Here is a 16,699-nt window from a genome sequence, read left to right as displayed (position 1 = left end):
AAATTAGATAAAGAGTATTTTGCAGGTATTTTGTATTTTCTTTACCGTTAATCCGATTGTTATAACCCGCTGGTAGACTGGGACCTTGGGACCTCTATTCTAAATGAGTATATAATTGCCCTAAATGTGCTCCTTACTAAATTGGCCCTGCCTGTATTTTTCTCCTACTGTGCATCTGATGCACCCTTAATTGTACCTCTGTTGAACTCATAATTGTGCGCCTCTATGAGCCTTAAAGGCTACCTAAATTGTGAGCCGATATTATACAATAACACAATAGTTAACAATTATTGGATGAGGTTTTTGTGATATCCGGAATAATCAAGGTCAAGGTAAGTGTTATCAGCCGAAGTCGAAGGCTGAGGCTAATAACACTTACCGAGACCTTGATTATTCCAAATATCACAAAAACCGAATCTAATAATTGTTTTATTATACATTGTTTTTCTGGAAAAGGAAGCAATGACAAACGATTTCAACCTGTTTCAAAACTTGTGCTAATTCCGGCTGGTTGTCCTACTAAATCGTGGAATAGTTCCTTCCCAATTTTTGTTAGTCATTTTGTATTTTCCGAGACTTTATTGTCAGCAATTTTTGAACTTTGGTCAATATTTCTCGGTTGAAGAAGTGAATTGACGAACTATGAATTTCCTCGCGGCCAGATGCCTGACACATTGCTCTTGGAAATCATGCATTGCGCGCGCAACCTACAGATTAGTGAATAATCTACTAGCAGATTATTCACTAATCTGTAGGTTGTGCGGAGTTGCGCGGATTCCCAGAATAAGCTGTAGGCTCTTAGCCAATGAGAAAACAGCTTGTGACTACAATGTATAATAAAACACGATATTGGCTCCTTAAATCGCATACCATTTTAGGGTAGTGTTTTGTTGTGACCTGTCACGATCGATCCTAATATTGTTTCACGAGCCAGTGGTGCGATGCGCGTTCAAAAAGGAAATTATCCACCGATAGTGAGATTTTTGCCGCGCGGGTCCGTTCATTTCCTCCTGCAAACTTTTGTTTCGCTGTATCTTCTCGTTTTTGAAAATCTCTTATCTACCCCTGGTCTACGAGTGAACAAAGAAGGTAAGTACATATCTTGTTGCTTATTGAACTAGTGCAATTTCAAGAGAAAGCCTTTAGTTCTCCTGTGCGTATAACCTGCGTGAAACGACCAGCATTTCGTTTCAAACCTGGTTTCAAACAGATGTCGTTGTGTTGTATTTATGGTAAGGAACAACAGATTACCAGTTATGTAGAAAATGGTTAAATTCTTGAGGGCATGTCAGTAATTGAGAAGTGAACTCTAAAGTATTAATAACTTTTGATTTTAACTGACCAAACTCATAAACAGCGATCAATGACAATTCCCTCTTATCGCAATTGTTTAGCCGAGATGATATAATTTTGATGGTGGTTTACTTAATTCATGATCGAAGCGGAATTATTATTAAATGCAGGATATAGCCTCGTCATGCTACATAGCATAATAACAGGAAAAAATTAATCATTAAGTTGTTTATTGTAGGTATCAGTTATGAAGTTTCACTGAGATCACGAAAACAACAGTACTTACAAGACTACCGCAATTGCCGTAATTGCTAATTAATGAATATCTTGATAAAAGGTAACCCTTTTTGCAATGACCAGTAATATATTTCACTGAATACTTCGAGAAGAACCTATATGCCCAACATAATGAAGAAGTCAGTTAGTCACCACATGTTTCCTTGGCAACATGGGACGTGTTTCCGATAATACAGATCATCTTTAAGAATACCTACATGTTTCAAAGAAATTATCCGATTTGCTGTTTTCAATAAAACAGAAGAACTTTCTTCTAAAATGTAACTAAGAAAAATACAACACAATTGTTTAAAGAGTTTGTTATCGGCCATAATGGTGATTTTACAGAATAAATCGAATATTACCAAACGAAATTGAGCGACAGGGATTTCTATGATGCTATATTCACGTGACAAACCATGTTACTTTTATAATTTTCTTAGTTTCCTTGTGCTTTGTTTTATTACTCCAGAATCTGGTTACAATGGGTTCTCTGAAAGGTGAAACGCTGAAACTCAGAGGCAAGGGAGAAACCATCACCATTCATTGGAAGCAGGATTCAGTGGCCGGCTTCGGTGGAAACAGAAGTCAAAACTATGTCCTGTGTGAATACGCCACTCGCAATGACTACAGTGTTCCAATTTACATCCAAGGGGGATATGAAATAAAACAGAATTTCACCATAGATTTCAGATTTCAGTATGGAACACAGGATAATGTTCTGTTCTTTGTGTATCACGACAAGAGCCAGACACCATACCAAGAGCGATTCAGATGCAATGGCCTGCAGAAGTTTGTATATACTGCAAACGATATTCTGAAGATGGCTGGAGTGGATATTTCGTGGATCGGTGGAAATTACCTGAAAGATGTGTGAAAAAAAAAACTGTATTGCGAGCTGTTTATGTTAGATTGAATTTGCAATGCAAGTAACTGAAGCAAACACCTAATAATCTGCAATTTTTGAACATTCCGCCACAACAACAAAGCTGCGAGGATAAGAACATCCGATTTTTTTTATCATCAAAAACAACAACGACAACTTTATTTTAAAAGGTCAATTAAAAAGGCAACCCAGGGCTGATGAAGACCTTTACAAAAACATCACTAGCAATTATTACACAAACAAGATATAAAATAAATAAAATTAAATAATTAAGTCGATTAAATAATTCTACGGCTCGAATATTACACCTTTCGGTCTAAAATTTGGCATGAAGTATCTCTATATGACTCTTTATAACCCTACCTTTTTGTTTTGGATGAAAATTTTTCGAGTGCCGAGAAATTAGCAATTCTGTTCAACGTGCCCATACATTGCTCTGTAAAAATTAAATAAATGCCATTAAATAATTCTACGGCTCGAATATTGCACCTTTCAGTCTTAAATTTGGCATGAAGTATCTCTGTATGACTCTTTATAACCCTATATTTTTGTTTTGGATGAAAATGTTTCGAGTGCCGAGAAATTAGCAATTCTGTTCAACGTGCCCATACATTGCTCTGTAAAAATTAAATAAATGCCATTAAATAATTCTACGGCTCGAATATTACACCTTTCAGTCTAAAATTTGGCATGAAGTATCTCTGTACGACTCTTAATAACCCTACATTTTTGTTTTTGATAAAAAATCTTTCAGGAGTTGAGAAATTTGCGATTCTATGATGTTCCTATACATTGCTCTGTAATTATGTAAATCATCTTTGTGATTAAATAATTCTACTGATCGAATATTGCACCTTTCAGTCTAAAATCTGGCATGAAGTATCTCTGTACGACTCTTAATAACCCTACATTTTTGTTTTTGATAAAAATCTTTCAAGAGTTGAGAAATTTGCGATTCTATGATGTTCCTATACATTGCTCTGTAATTATGTAAATCATCTTTGTGATTACTGTAATTCTACGGCTCGAATATTGCACCTTTCAGTCTAAAATCTGGCATGAAGTTTTTCTGTACGACTCTTAATATCCCTAAATTTTGGTTTTTGGTGTGGATCTTTCAAGAGTCAAGAAATTAGCAATTCTGTGCAACGTGCCCATACATTGCTCTGTAACTGCATATATTTAAATCATTTCCTACGCTTGAATATTATTGCGACATGCAGAGTAAAAATTTGGTGGAAATTATCTCTGTACGACAATCTAAAACAAAGCGTTTTTTAGGGTTTTGCTTACTCATAACCGAGTAATTAAACATGTATTTTTTTTTAAAGCGCGTCCAAATATAATATTAAAATATACAAAACAAAACATTCTGTACTATACAAAGTTACGATAGCTCAGTTGGTAGAGAACACTTCTACAGAAGTTGTGTATGCCTTGGTCGTTGGTTCAAATCCAAACGGAAGCTATAATTATTCTTTTTTTTTCTCATTTGTCAGTTTCTTTTAAAAAGTCAGTATGCCTTTTTATTTAAAGTTTAAAGGTTGAACAAACGCAACAGTAAATTTTGATATTTCAGTATGTTGAGATCGAACGCCGGCTATTTCAATGAGACTGATGTCAATAGAATTGGAACGCTTGTAGTGTAGAGAAAAAAAAACACCAGCGAGAAATCAAGCTACGCGAGCGAAATTTTCCTTCGTATATCTTTATCTTAATTTTGTTGGGCAAAAGTCCCAAGTGTGTGCGTCCAGCAAAAATTGTAGACAATTTGATTCCTTTGCTTACTAGGAAGCCAGGAGCTACGTTGTTTGATATATAAGTAGTGTAGGGCCACTATCGTGCATGTTTAGAAAGTTAGAGACTATCGACTATCAAAAAAAATAAGCGAAATTTTTTCAAAGTATGAGCGAAATTAAACACTTGGAAAAATAAACACACTTCTAAATTTCAAAGACATGTTTCGGACACTCCGTATCCATTATCAGTGTGAAGATGTTTCTTTCAAAATATGACATTTACACGGACACACGTCTCAAAGAGGATATCCCCCTCTGTATTGTCTCTGTGACACTCCCCGAAGAAGTAGTACCGCTCTACTTTTCCTCCGTTTCATGGATGTGGCGTTCATAGTATTTTCTAACTACATGTAATATATATATAAACGGATGATCTCGGAGAGCCAATAACAGTGAAATAATGTTAAATGTTATAACCGACCACGAAAATCACAAAAATGATTGTCACTATCTTGTTTGTGCGGTTGCCCCTAGATAAATAAATAAATAAATAAATAAATAAATAAATAAATAAATAGAACGTACAATAATATTTACAAAAAAATAAAGTAAAACATATATACAAGATAAAAACTAATTATGTGATTATATAGAAGTTTGGTATTTAACCCCGAAGTCACCTTTGCATTAAACGTTCCATTCCATCATTCTTATTTGTTTCCCCTCAAATAATCCAACAGTTACTCACGCCGAATGAATGAACGAACGAACGAGCGAACGAGCGAACGAACGAACGAACGAATGAATGAATGAATGAATGAATGAATGAATGAATGAATGAATGAATGAATGAATGAATGAATGAATGAATGAATGAATGAATGAATGAATGAATGAATGAATGAATGAATGAATGACAAATTATTATTATTACATTATATCTTAGCTACATTTAGTTAAAATTATTTACAATTTAATTCTTGAAAACCTTACTACATACTGCGTCATGCTGTGCAGTTCCCAGGAGCCTCCTCGGTTTAACAAGATGGCGGACCAAAGTTTTCCAACAATCTTGGACGGAATAAAGAGAGAAATGAACCTCCCTTTCCCTTCCTTCGAATCAATGATGAATTTTACTAAACACACTACTTAAACAAATTACGACCTTTGGACGGCCAAATTGACTACTGCCCCACTAATGATTTTACGGAAAAGTGTGACAGTTTATAAATAGATCTGCAGTCAGTGGCCATTTACCGAAACGGATACCGATCGATCCCTTTCAGTTAGACTTTACTACGGACTAGCCAGCTGACAGGATATCTTTGACAGCAGGGATGGTGCAGTGGAGAAAGCTTTCGCCCCCCCGGTCGCATATGAAAGTGACGGGGATGCTCGTCTTCTCGCTGAGAGGTGTAAATTTCGGATTTTTGGTCTCGCTTAGGGTGTTCCGGGCAAAACGCCAATATTTTTAGTCATAATGGTCTCGTTTAGGGTTAAAAAGGAAGAAATATACAAATACAAATTATATTCTTAGTTTTTTGGTATCTTTTAGGGGTCAAGAAAAGCTTGAGCCACACCCAGATTGGTCTCTTTTAGGGGTTCTTTTCAAAATTTCCGACGAGCATCCCCGTCCGTTTCATATAGGAGTCCCCCCGGGCTTTCGCTTCCCATCAATGTGGCCCGGATTCGATTCCCGAACTCGGCGTCATATGTGGGTTGAGTTTCCTGCTGGTTCTCGTCCTTGCACCTAGGGCTTTTATCCGGGCTCTCCGGTTTTCTCCTGTCGCACATACAAATCGGGCTTTATGCAGAATTAAACTGTTCGCTCCTGTGATTTTGATATTCTTTTTGGTTTATAGAGCACTGAACTTCAGAATGAGTCTATAATGGGTGCTGAAAAACCCGTTGGTTGGCGGTACAGGTACTTGTAAAATGGATCACTGACGTCACACTGTACTCACAATGAATGAGCACTTTTGGGTCCTCTTTTACCCTTTTTATGAGTGATTTATAGTTAAAAAAAATGGACCTGGAAATCCATACACACAACTGCACACACGGACACATGAGGTAATCATTCGTCCACCCCCAAATTGTTAGATAATTAAAAATGTCGCAATAATGAAAAGGCTTTTTTGTGCCAAATGCAAAATTAAAATTTCGAAATCGCCCAGCCGCCATCTTGAAAGACGAGTAGAACCTGGGAATGAGGGTTGTGACTTTGTAAATTTACTTCCTCTTTCCAGTCCTCCGGAAGTCCATTTATGCAGCTGCCGGTAAAATCGCCGGTATATGTAGCTCAAGAGGGAAGATTGATCGCTTTATATTTGTCGGCTTTGATCGAAACATGGTGCTTGTTTATGTCGTATACGCTCTGGTGATCTTTCAAGCCATTCTTTTTCTCCTGTATTTCACTGGAAAAGGCTACATCATGTCAGTGATGTTGGAAGTAGCGCACATTACTTTGCGCGTGTTACTTCATGTGTTTATGTCAGCATTGAGGTGGATTTTGCCCTCGCAAAGAAAAAACCTTCGAAAAGACACCGCCTTGGTGACTGGGGCAGCGAGCGGAATTGGAAGACTGATAGCTCTCCGTTTAGCAGCCAAAGGTATTGTTACTTTTTACAGTTTACTCAATTACAACTTCAGCCCAAAAAATCAACTTGAAAATTTTGGTGGCCACTTTCAATTAGGTTTGAATCATTTGAATGTGTGCGCTGGTGAAGGATTACCCATCATGTTTGGATAACAAACAGGCTTGCATATAGTTAAAAAATCAAGCAGTTTGAGCGTATCCGCGGGGTTGATTTAAATCACTTCACTTGTTTCAGATTTGATAAATTCGTTGATAATCTGTCGAAAACAGGAAACAACTGTACCAGCAGGTGTAAAGATCAGCATGCTTTAAATTTAAAAGTTATTCTCTCTTATAAAAACAATAGACTTAATAAATATACAAGACACCTTGGGAAAGTATCTGTGCATCCAATACATTAAATAAGAATGTGGCAAAAAATTAATTATTTATGTACATGTACATTTTAAAAATATAACTACACTTGATAACTCTTTACTAAGGTCGTTTTCATATGTATTGAGCCCAGTTGACCGGGCTGGCCTGGTTACCAAAATAAAGATAAATAATAAAATGAATAAAAGGAAATAATCTCATAAATGGAAATTTGCAGTGGCGTTTCAACAGAGTGGCTCTTCGTCCACTGTTCCCGATTGAATTGGAATTTAGAAGTGTTAGTTTTTGTGGAGGGAGAAAAACCGGAGAACCCAGAGAAAAAACCACAGAGCAGGAAGAAAATCAACAACAAACTCAACCCACATATGATGCAGGGCCTTTTTTCAAAAATATAAATGTCGGGGCCGGGAATCAAACCCGGGCCACATTGGTGGGAGACAAGCACCCTCACTACTGCACCAATGTGTTCGTATGGGAATGCGTGTCAGCTTGGTTACCAAGATCTCGGTTTCTACAGCACCCATATTGGCAACCGGGATGGAGAATATCTCATATGAACAATCCAGCCCTGGAAACTGGGCTGAAACGTTTTTGACAATTCAAATAACTTTGCTTTCGCAAAAGGGTGGTCAAAATGTCATAATTTTGCCAAGTGTGTATTTCCAATTCACAAGATGGGGATATTAGCTTTTTCATAAAAGTTACAAGACTCAACAAAACAACGATCAGGTCATGAATGATACAACTTTATTCAACCGGGCTCTCATTAAAACCACAGAGCTAATCTTCTGTATTTCTTTCTCTTTTCCCAGCAAAGTCAGACCAGAGTGACCTAATTTTAAGTTCTTTTTAGTCCTAATTCCATACGATTATGAACATGTATCACAGATAAAGTAATACATGTACTGACATATATTTCAGTTTATTTCTTTTTTAAAAAAAATTATATTTTCTACTTTTTTTAGGTACGCACATGTGTATGTGCCTATAGGTAGCTACTCCCCTGGGGAAATTATAAAGGGTGTTAAATTATGGTATTCTAAAACACAGAAACTATTTATTAGTATTTTTTTTTGTTCAAAAAGTGTGGTGGAGGCTGCCCATCATGCATGGTTAAAAACTACCAACTTCTAATTTAATATATACCTCCTGGTAAATATAAGTATTATTATTATAAGGCAGACTGGTTTTGCAGGTTCCACCAATTTTGAAACCTCACCTATGGTCTTGTAGCATTTGTAATGTATTGACCAACTTCAAAATCTGGGAAAGAAAATTAAGAAAATTAACTGGAGTTTGCAAAGTATTTAATCCGTGTTCATGTATACTAAACCTGAGAAATCTAGTTTACTTCTATTACAAGTGCATAGACAGTGGCAGATCCAGACCTTCCAAAAAGTGGGGGGGCCCGATAATCCAGACCCTGCAATAAGAGGGGGGCCTGCTCTTAAAAATAATTTTTCTTGGCCCTACAGGACTTTATTTAGCCTAAACATAAGGTGTGGGGGCCCGGCGAGGGGCCCGGCGGGGGGCCCGGCGGGGGACCCGGGCCCCTCCCTAGATCTGCCACTTATGAAACACCCAAAATTTGATTTCCATCTTCAGAGTAGCAATCACTGCTATTCTGAAGATCAGCTGTAACCATGCAGTTTTCAATAATTTATTTCAAAACATGTATGATTGCTCATGCTCTACAGGTTGTAGAATGGTAATATGGGACGTCAATTATGATGGTCTTGAAGTGGTTGCCAAGGAAATAGAAGGTGCGGGTGGTGTGGCACATCCTTACAAGTGTAACCTGCGTGATAGGAATGAGATTTACAAGACGGCAAAGAAAGTGAAAGAGGAAGTTGGTGAAGTTACTCTCCTTGTAAACAATGCTGGTATTGTTACAGGAAAGAAATTACTGGATAGCAGTGACGAAGAAATTTTGGCTACTTTTGATGTCAACTCCCTTGCACACTTCTGGGTAAGTTTCTGTAATGCCACAGTGGGTTTCCAAAAGGGTAGAGAAGAAAAACTGTGCCTCCAATAGTCACTTGGAAAGTTCTTATTTTCTCATTGTTAATTTTGTCAGTGCATTAGTTTGAGGTGAGTTAAAAGTTTTCAAGCAGCCCTCTGTTGATTAAAATGTTCAGATCTCAATACTACATGTACATGCTCTTAGAATGAGTAAAAAGTCATGAAAATGTGTGTACCTTGAGATATTGTGGGTCTCATTTCACATGCATTAAAATGTATACAATCATGAATTTAAACATTCAAGTAAAAAGTTCTGCAATTTAAAAGTAAAATAATGTGCACTGATTACTCAGGCCCATTAATTTTAGATGTGCCTTTGAATGGTTATCGCTGTTATTGCATGTACAGAACTTTGCAACGTAATTGGGTCTATCACTTAACTTGAAAGCACGGCTTAATAGACATGAATAGAGATTCTCAAAGTGGCTTGATTGGTATGAAGGACAAATAGACCTTTCAGTTTAATGGCTGCATGACAATTGTCTCTCAAAAATTAAATCTCCAATGGAGTGCAGGGCAAAGGGTTCAATGTGTACCAGGGACTTTGTAGCAGTTTCCCTTTACTCGAAAATTATGGAGGTCTAGTGTACTCACTAGTAACTATTAGTCATTATACCAAACAAAAAAAAAAAAAAAAAACAAAAACCAAACTCATAACTATATTTATCTATTTATGTAGGCATGCAATGCATGCCGAGGGGTTGTGTAGCTCTGGCCCTTTACATGCATGTATGTACAGTATTGTGGGCCCTTTATGACAATGATCTAGGTAACAACATACTGGTGGTTTTTGGATCATTTTAAGTTGCTTTTTTTTTCTCCATGAAGACCATCAAAGAGTTTCTTCCAAGCATGATTCAGCACAACCGTGGCCACATAGTAAGCATAGCCTCCATTGCTGGCTGCGTTGGTCTTGCCGGTGCTGTTGACTACTGCTCATCTAAGTTTGCCGCTGTTGGTCTGATGGCGTCATTACGCCAGGAATTGGCAAGCCAGGGAAAGACTGGTATTCAGTTCACAACTGTATGCCCTTCACTAATCAATACTGGGATGTTTGATGGTGTAAGATTCAGGTAGGTGAAGTTTCTCTAATTCAGGGCCTCTAATAGAGTGCTAATAGAAATGGGAAATTATGCAGAAGAAGGGTGTAGCAAATTATGCAAATTTCTAAGTTAATTTAACATTATTTTATACGTTTTAGAAGAGAAAAATCACTTTTATGATGTTCAACAAACAATTAGTTGTTAAAGAAAAAAACTAATGAAAAATCACATATTAGAACAGAGGTGAAACTAACAGGAGGAAGCAAGAGAGAACATGGAAAAGGAGAACTTAGGAAGGTAGGAGAAAGGAGAAGTTGTGAGTGAAGTTGGAGGGGTTGTGGTGGAGGAGGAGAAAGAGAAGAAAAGCATGAGGAAAGAGGCAAGGGAAGAAGGAGATGTAGGGAGTAAAGAGTAGAGGAAGTAGAATAATGATGAGAGGAGGAGGGGGTGGCGAAGGAAGAGGAGGGAGGAGTAAGAGGAAGAGAAGGTAAAAGAGGAAGGCAAGAGTGAAAGAGGAGGAGAAAGAGGTGGAGGAGGAGGAGGACTAATATGAGGAGGGGGATTTAAGTTTGGTAATACATTAAATTAATGAGAACTGTTTTGTGATGTCCAGTTCAGATCTCTGCACACAATTTTATTGCATGTTCAATAATATTTATGCTTTCCAGGTTTCCACATTTGCTGGGATTCAGTGTCCTCACTCCACAGTATGCAGCATCGAAGATTGTTGATGCTATTGAAAAGAACCAAACTGTCCTTATGATGCCTAGAGGTGCATATTTGGCAAATGCTGCACAACAGTAAGTTCTGCAGTTTAATTCAATGTGTAAATGAAGTGATTATTTGTGTGAATAGGTGTCGCTTTTGGTAAATCCAGTGAAAGAGTGCCCTGACTTTCACTGTATATTCCATATGTGTCCCTCCCTGGGAAAACAGGGACAAAGGTGATAGCACCCATGCTAACAACATGCTTCCTCTTTACAACAAGCACGTTAAGCATGTTCGGAGAAGGCAAGGTGGATTTTTGGCAGGGGGGGGGGGGGAGGGTGGACTTTGATATAAAAGGGACAGGGGTGCTCAACGTTTCTCCAAATGGTGTGCTGGTAGAGAATACTGTGTTGTGTCCTTGGGCAAGGCTTTACTTTTTACTTTTTACTACAATGACACGTGATTTAGCACTACTGTCCTAGTTATGGGCACTGCAGAACCAAGGCCCCCCACCCCCAAAACCATTTCTTCAAACTTTAATACTTTCCTTTAAAACTTTTTGTTTTTGATATCTCCCCCTCCCCCTTCCTGGAATTTTTAATGACCTTCCATTGGATGGGTATGGATGTTTCCACCATTTCCTATTGAACAAAAGTTGGCTGGTGGTGTACTTTTTAATGAACTTCTATGTTGTCAAATGAGTACAACCCTTTCGTAAGTGCATTATATTTAATGGAATACCCTTTTACATGCTAAGGGACTGGTCAATAAGTACAGGGGGGGTGGGGGGGGTGGGCCGGAGCAGAAAGGGGGTGGGTCATCAGTTTTTGAGCCCTCGAAAAGGGGTGGGTTATGTAATTTTGATCTATATGTAGGGGGTGGGTCATCTTATTTTTACACTTACTTTAAATTGTTATAGTTCCAAGAAAAGCTGTATTCATCAGTATATAAAATTGATAAATTTCTCCATGTGGGCATTTTTTAATGAATTTCTAGCGGTTTCAGAAGGCCAAAATATAAAAATTTCCCGGGGGAGCATGCCCCCTGACCCCCCTAGATGGCTTGTGATCATACCATCAGGCAATCAGGTTTGCCTGTCTCTCTTCAACCTGCATAGATTCACACTAGGCTTTAAGCCTTTTAATATCAGTAAACTCAAACACTTCAAATATGAATGATGGACAGTGGTTGTAGTTTCTGTTATCAATTTGTGTTTAAAAATATGAACTCTTCAATAGTTGTTTATGAAATAATTTTACATACTGTTTCATTTTTCGCATATGTTTGTGTCTAAATTTTCCCATGGACCTTACACAAAAATGGGTAGAAAACTTACAAAAGACTAGTATAAGAAGTGATAAATTCATTCTTCTTTGCTGTGTTAAGAAATGGGAAAAGACATACATGGAACAGCAGTGTCCATCAGGGAATATTAGGGTGGTATATGTAGGGAATTTCACTTAAAAAACTGATGCCAAATCAAAAACCTCCAACCCCTAACAGATAATAAAGAAATGATTGGTTCCTTGATTTTTTTTAGAAAAGGGGGTGGGTCATGTAATTTTTAACCCCCTATCAGGGGTGGGTCAGTCAGTTTTGAGCCAGCAGGAAGGGGTGGGTCACAAATTTTCGAGCCACCACTTTTCCAATTGCTCCGGCCCACCCCCCCTGGTACTTATTGACCAGTCCCTAACAGGCAGACACTACTTGGCATTCAGCACAACTAACCCATTTTCCTCATGTTAACCATAAAACCCCAAGGGAGATCAGCTTCTTATATCTCTACATAATATTACCAAAAAGCTTAACTAATATTGTATGTGATAAAAGATGCAGGACAAGGGAATTAAAGAACTGATCAGTCAGGAAACGTCTTGGTAGTTAGCAAATTCTCCAAACTTGTTCTTTTAACAAGGTTCTTCTTTCATTATCTTTGCAGCCTTCTACCAGAGAAAGCCACAGACCTGCTTTTGACCTTCCTCGGAGCAGATAAGGCAATGAACACTTTTACTGGACGGCAAAAGACCGCCAACAGTGGTGCGATGTGAACCAGGAAGCCATCATTTACTTAGTGGAGTACATTTTAATGCATTAAGGAGGGTGGTAAAGGAGGGGGGCTTGACTCACGTTTCACAGAAAAGAAAACGATCTTTTCACAATTCACGGAGAATGAAATAGGCACTTCACGTTCCACGATGTGAACTCTAGAACGTCATTTTACCGTTAACTTTACAGGCGTTTGACGTCTTCTCTCCTAGAACTAAGATCGCACCTCACTTCTTTTGAAATTCTAAGATATTCTTTTTTATTCATCATTTTATTCTCACTGAAACAGTCATCAGCTTGAATATTGTAACAAACTACTAAGAAAACTTGTGAAGCGTTCATTAGTAAATGGCCTCCCCTGCCTCCCCCCCCCCCCCCCACCCAACCCCGCTGGCAATGTTAACTAAACTTAAGATAGATATTTCATCTCAGTTACGTGCATAATATTTCATCTACCTAATATATAACAATTAAAATAATTATATATATAATTACAAAATATAAAAAGCCTATTCTAAACTAACTACATTTCAAATACTAATAAATACACTGAAAACAAACAAAGTTTCGCTTTCCAAAGGGGTCGTGTGTTTAGATTAAAATTGAAGTCAGGGAGCCTTTCAGTAGGAAGGCTCTTCCACAGTGCAGCACCGCTAGAGAAACTTTTCCGAACATAACTGGCGAGAGATATTGAAGGGCCAGCTTCATTTCGCTATTTCTTAATCTATAACTAGTTTTATCATTATAAAAGACTGATTTAGATGATAGATAATCGGATGTCTCTTCATGTAAGTTTTCAACATTATAATAGTTTTGGTAGAAAGCGTCTGTTTCCTTAAGTTGTTTTAATTAATCTTCGGAACAGGTCAGTTCAAGTAGCATAAGATTCGTAGAGAGCAGATATAAGTGCTGCACTGTTTCGTGGCTTCTGAGGTTTCTCAGCGAGACTTTTATTGCAGCATCCCATACTATGCTGTAATAATAAAACTGGGTTGTTTCTTTTACCAACTATTGAAATGTTCAAAAGAGTGTAGAATGGTACGAAATCGTTTTACGTTAAGTATGCAAAACAAATTATGAATTCTATTTTGCTAATTTATTGACTACATACATATAATATTATCTGGAGATCTTGTAAATAATCTACGAAAAATTAACTTAATTATACAATTTAGATCTTAACATATAGTTTGTCCTTCTACATTTCGTTCAAATAGCTCACTTTATGGTAATTTGTTTTTATAAACTGCTCGCGAAATAAAGATATTCCACGCATTTTTCTGTTCTCTGTTTCTACACCCAACTGCCAACTTTTGTGCCAATATTCTGATTGCTACTGAGCCTGTAGGCGGGCAGAAACCGGCAAGTGTTCGCTCACAGGCCAATGATCTTCAGTCAGGTCATGTTTTGTTCTCTGTACGATCCGCAAGACTTGCCTCGTTTTTGTACAACATTGAAAAGTGGGAGGGGGAGTGGTTCACAACTGAACCAGATTTAAGGTGGAAAAATGGGAATGTTAAATTAGTATTAATTTCAACCACCTGTCTCAAGCGCTTTTGTCGCTCATTGTTGTTTTAAGTCACGGCTACCACGCTTTCGTAGCAATAAACCAGTTCTGCAAATGACTTGCGGTGTTCTCTAAAATTGTCAATAAGGTGCCCTTCTATACTTGCACACATCCTCATCGCAGCGTCTCAGTTAAGAGTAAAGGAAGCAATGAAATAAAATGAAGGGCAAATTTGTCTTGATGGCTTTGTCTCGAACCTGCTTAAACTGAAATTTGATCGTCACATTACTAATTGTGTTTCACGTTTTGCTCATTGCGTTAGAAATGTGGGAACTTTATACCAGTGATGATATAGTCTACGAATTTATCGTCAACCAATAGCAAAGTTGCATGTCGTCGTATTCAGTGAAGTCACTTTCTGTTATCTGTGTTTGTTAGAGAAAAGAACATCGCGTTTAAAGTCTCTTAAACGTCGGTCGTGTTATCGCAGTCAGTCTAATTTTTTACAGGATCATTTTGCTGTGTCCATACCTTGGTAAGTTGATAAACGTACTATGCACTGATTCATTGTGTAAAATGCTTGTTGTCGGTTGTTCATTTAGCCGTGGTTTTATTAATATGGTTTTCTACGTATTTTACAGCCATGTTGCTACGAGTCCTTTAGTTATTAACCCGTTTTTTAGTTTGTTTGTTTGTTTGTTTTTTACTGCATCCGTGGTTTTGGTTCTCGACCTTTTTGAACAAAAACTTGATTCCTGTGGATTTTTTATTTGAATGAGAATTTGATCCTTGAATGGCAAATGCAATTAATTTCTGCGTATGGCTGCCCATATTTTAAAAAGACCGATCATAAACCAGACAATTCAAAGAATCGTATGGAATCGCTTTTGGTTACATTTTGAACTGGACCGGCTTTTGCTTCAACTACAACCACTTCTACTGATTGTCCGTCAGTTTGCCACAAGTAGCTTTAGAGACCCTCTCGTCGATTTATTATTTGTAACAAGGAAGAATAAAGCTCCTAACATCACTATTTTCACACTGGGTCAGATTTGGATGACTTTTCAGGTCGAAGTTTATGCAGGAAAACTATAACCAATAAATCTCTGGTGAAACTTGGTTTTTATAAAGTGATGGAGTGGGAAAAATACGTCTGCGATGTTTTTCCAACGTTATTTGAGTTGTTATTTCATCCTTGAATGGAAAATCGCGTTCATTATCCTTCTTTGTAGTCACTTCTAAACACAACATGCAACAAAAAGGGATTCATCGCTCGCCACTGGGAAAACAAAAATGGGAATGTTAAATTAGTATTAATTTCAACCACCTGTCTCAAGCGCTTTTGTCGCTCATTGTTGTTTTAAGTCACGGCTACCACGCTTTCGTAGCAATAAACCAGTTCTGCAAATGACTTGCGGTGTTCTCTAAAATTGTCAATAAGGTGCCCTTCCATACTTGCACACATCCTCATCGCAGCGTCTCAGTTAAAAGTAAAGGAAGAAATGAAATAAAATGAAGGGCAAATTTGTCTTGATGGCTTTGTCTCGAACCTGCTTAAACTGAAATTTGATCGTCACATTACTAATTGTGTTTCACGTTTTGCTCATTGCGTTAGAAATGTGGGAACTTTATACCAGTGATGATATAGTCTACGAATTTATCGTCAACCAATAGCAAAGTTGCATGTCGTCGTATTCAGTGAAGTCACTTTCTGTTATCTGTGTTTGTTAGAGAAAAGAACATCGCGTTTAAAGTCTCTTAAACGTCGGTCGTGTTATCGCAGTCAGTCTAATTTTTTACAGGATCATTTTGCTGTGTCCATACCTTGGTAAGTTGATAAACGTACTATGCACTGATTCATTGTGTAAAATGCTTGTTGTCGGTTGTTCATTTAGCCGTGGTTTTATTGATATGGTTTTCTACGTGTTTTACAGCCATGTTGCTACGAGTCCATTAGTTATTAACCTGTTTTTTAGTTTGTTTGTTTGTTTGTTTTTTACTGCATCCGTGGTTTTGGTTCTAAACCTTTTTGAACAAAAACTTGGTTCCTGTGGATTTTTTATTTGAATGAGAATTTGATCCTTGAATGGCGAATGCAATTAATTTCTGCGTATGGCTGCCCGTATTTTAAAAGGACCGATCATAAACCAGACAATTCAAAGAATCGTATTCAATCACTTTTGGTTTCATTTTGAACTGGACCGG

The 16,699-nt window shown here is 37.6% G+C and overlaps 2 protein-coding genes across 2 annotated transcripts; both read left to right on the top strand.

Moving 5' to 3' along the window:
* Nucleotides 1–653: 653 nt before the first annotated feature.
* On the top strand, nucleotides 654–2,557 carry LOC144657291 (uncharacterized). Its single transcript, XM_078517620.1, has 2 exons — nucleotides 654–1,089; nucleotides 2,042–2,557. Exon 2 carries the CDS (start codon nucleotides 2,054–2,056, stop codon nucleotides 2,444–2,446), a length of 393 nt encoding a protein of 130 aa, XP_078373746.1. The 5' UTR covers nucleotides 654–1,089; nucleotides 2,042–2,053; the 3' UTR covers nucleotides 2,447–2,557.
* A 3,858-nt stretch (nucleotides 2,558–6,415) lies between these two features.
* LOC144657075 (short-chain dehydrogenase/reductase family 16C member 6-like) lies at nucleotides 6,416–14,260 on the top strand. Its single transcript, XM_078517371.1, has 5 exons — nucleotides 6,416–6,806; nucleotides 8,866–9,137; nucleotides 10,019–10,263; nucleotides 10,902–11,033; nucleotides 12,881–14,260. The coding sequence occupies exons 1-5, from the start codon at nucleotides 6,545–6,547 to the stop codon at nucleotides 12,987–12,989; spliced, it is 1,020 nt and encodes a 339-aa protein (XP_078373497.1). The 5' UTR covers nucleotides 6,416–6,544; the 3' UTR covers nucleotides 12,990–14,260.
* The last annotated feature ends 2,439 nt before the right edge of the window (nucleotides 14,261–16,699 follow it).

The sequence above is a fragment of the Oculina patagonica genome, chromosome 6, assembly GCF_052425735.1.
Source record: "Oculina patagonica isolate OP01 chromosome 6, crgOcupat, whole genome shotgun sequence".
NCBI classification, from domain to species: Eukaryota; Metazoa; Cnidaria; class Anthozoa; order Scleractinia; family Oculinidae; genus Oculina; species Oculina patagonica.
The sequence above is the reverse complement of the archived record's forward strand: the minus strand, read 5'-3'. Positions and strand labels throughout refer to the sequence as shown.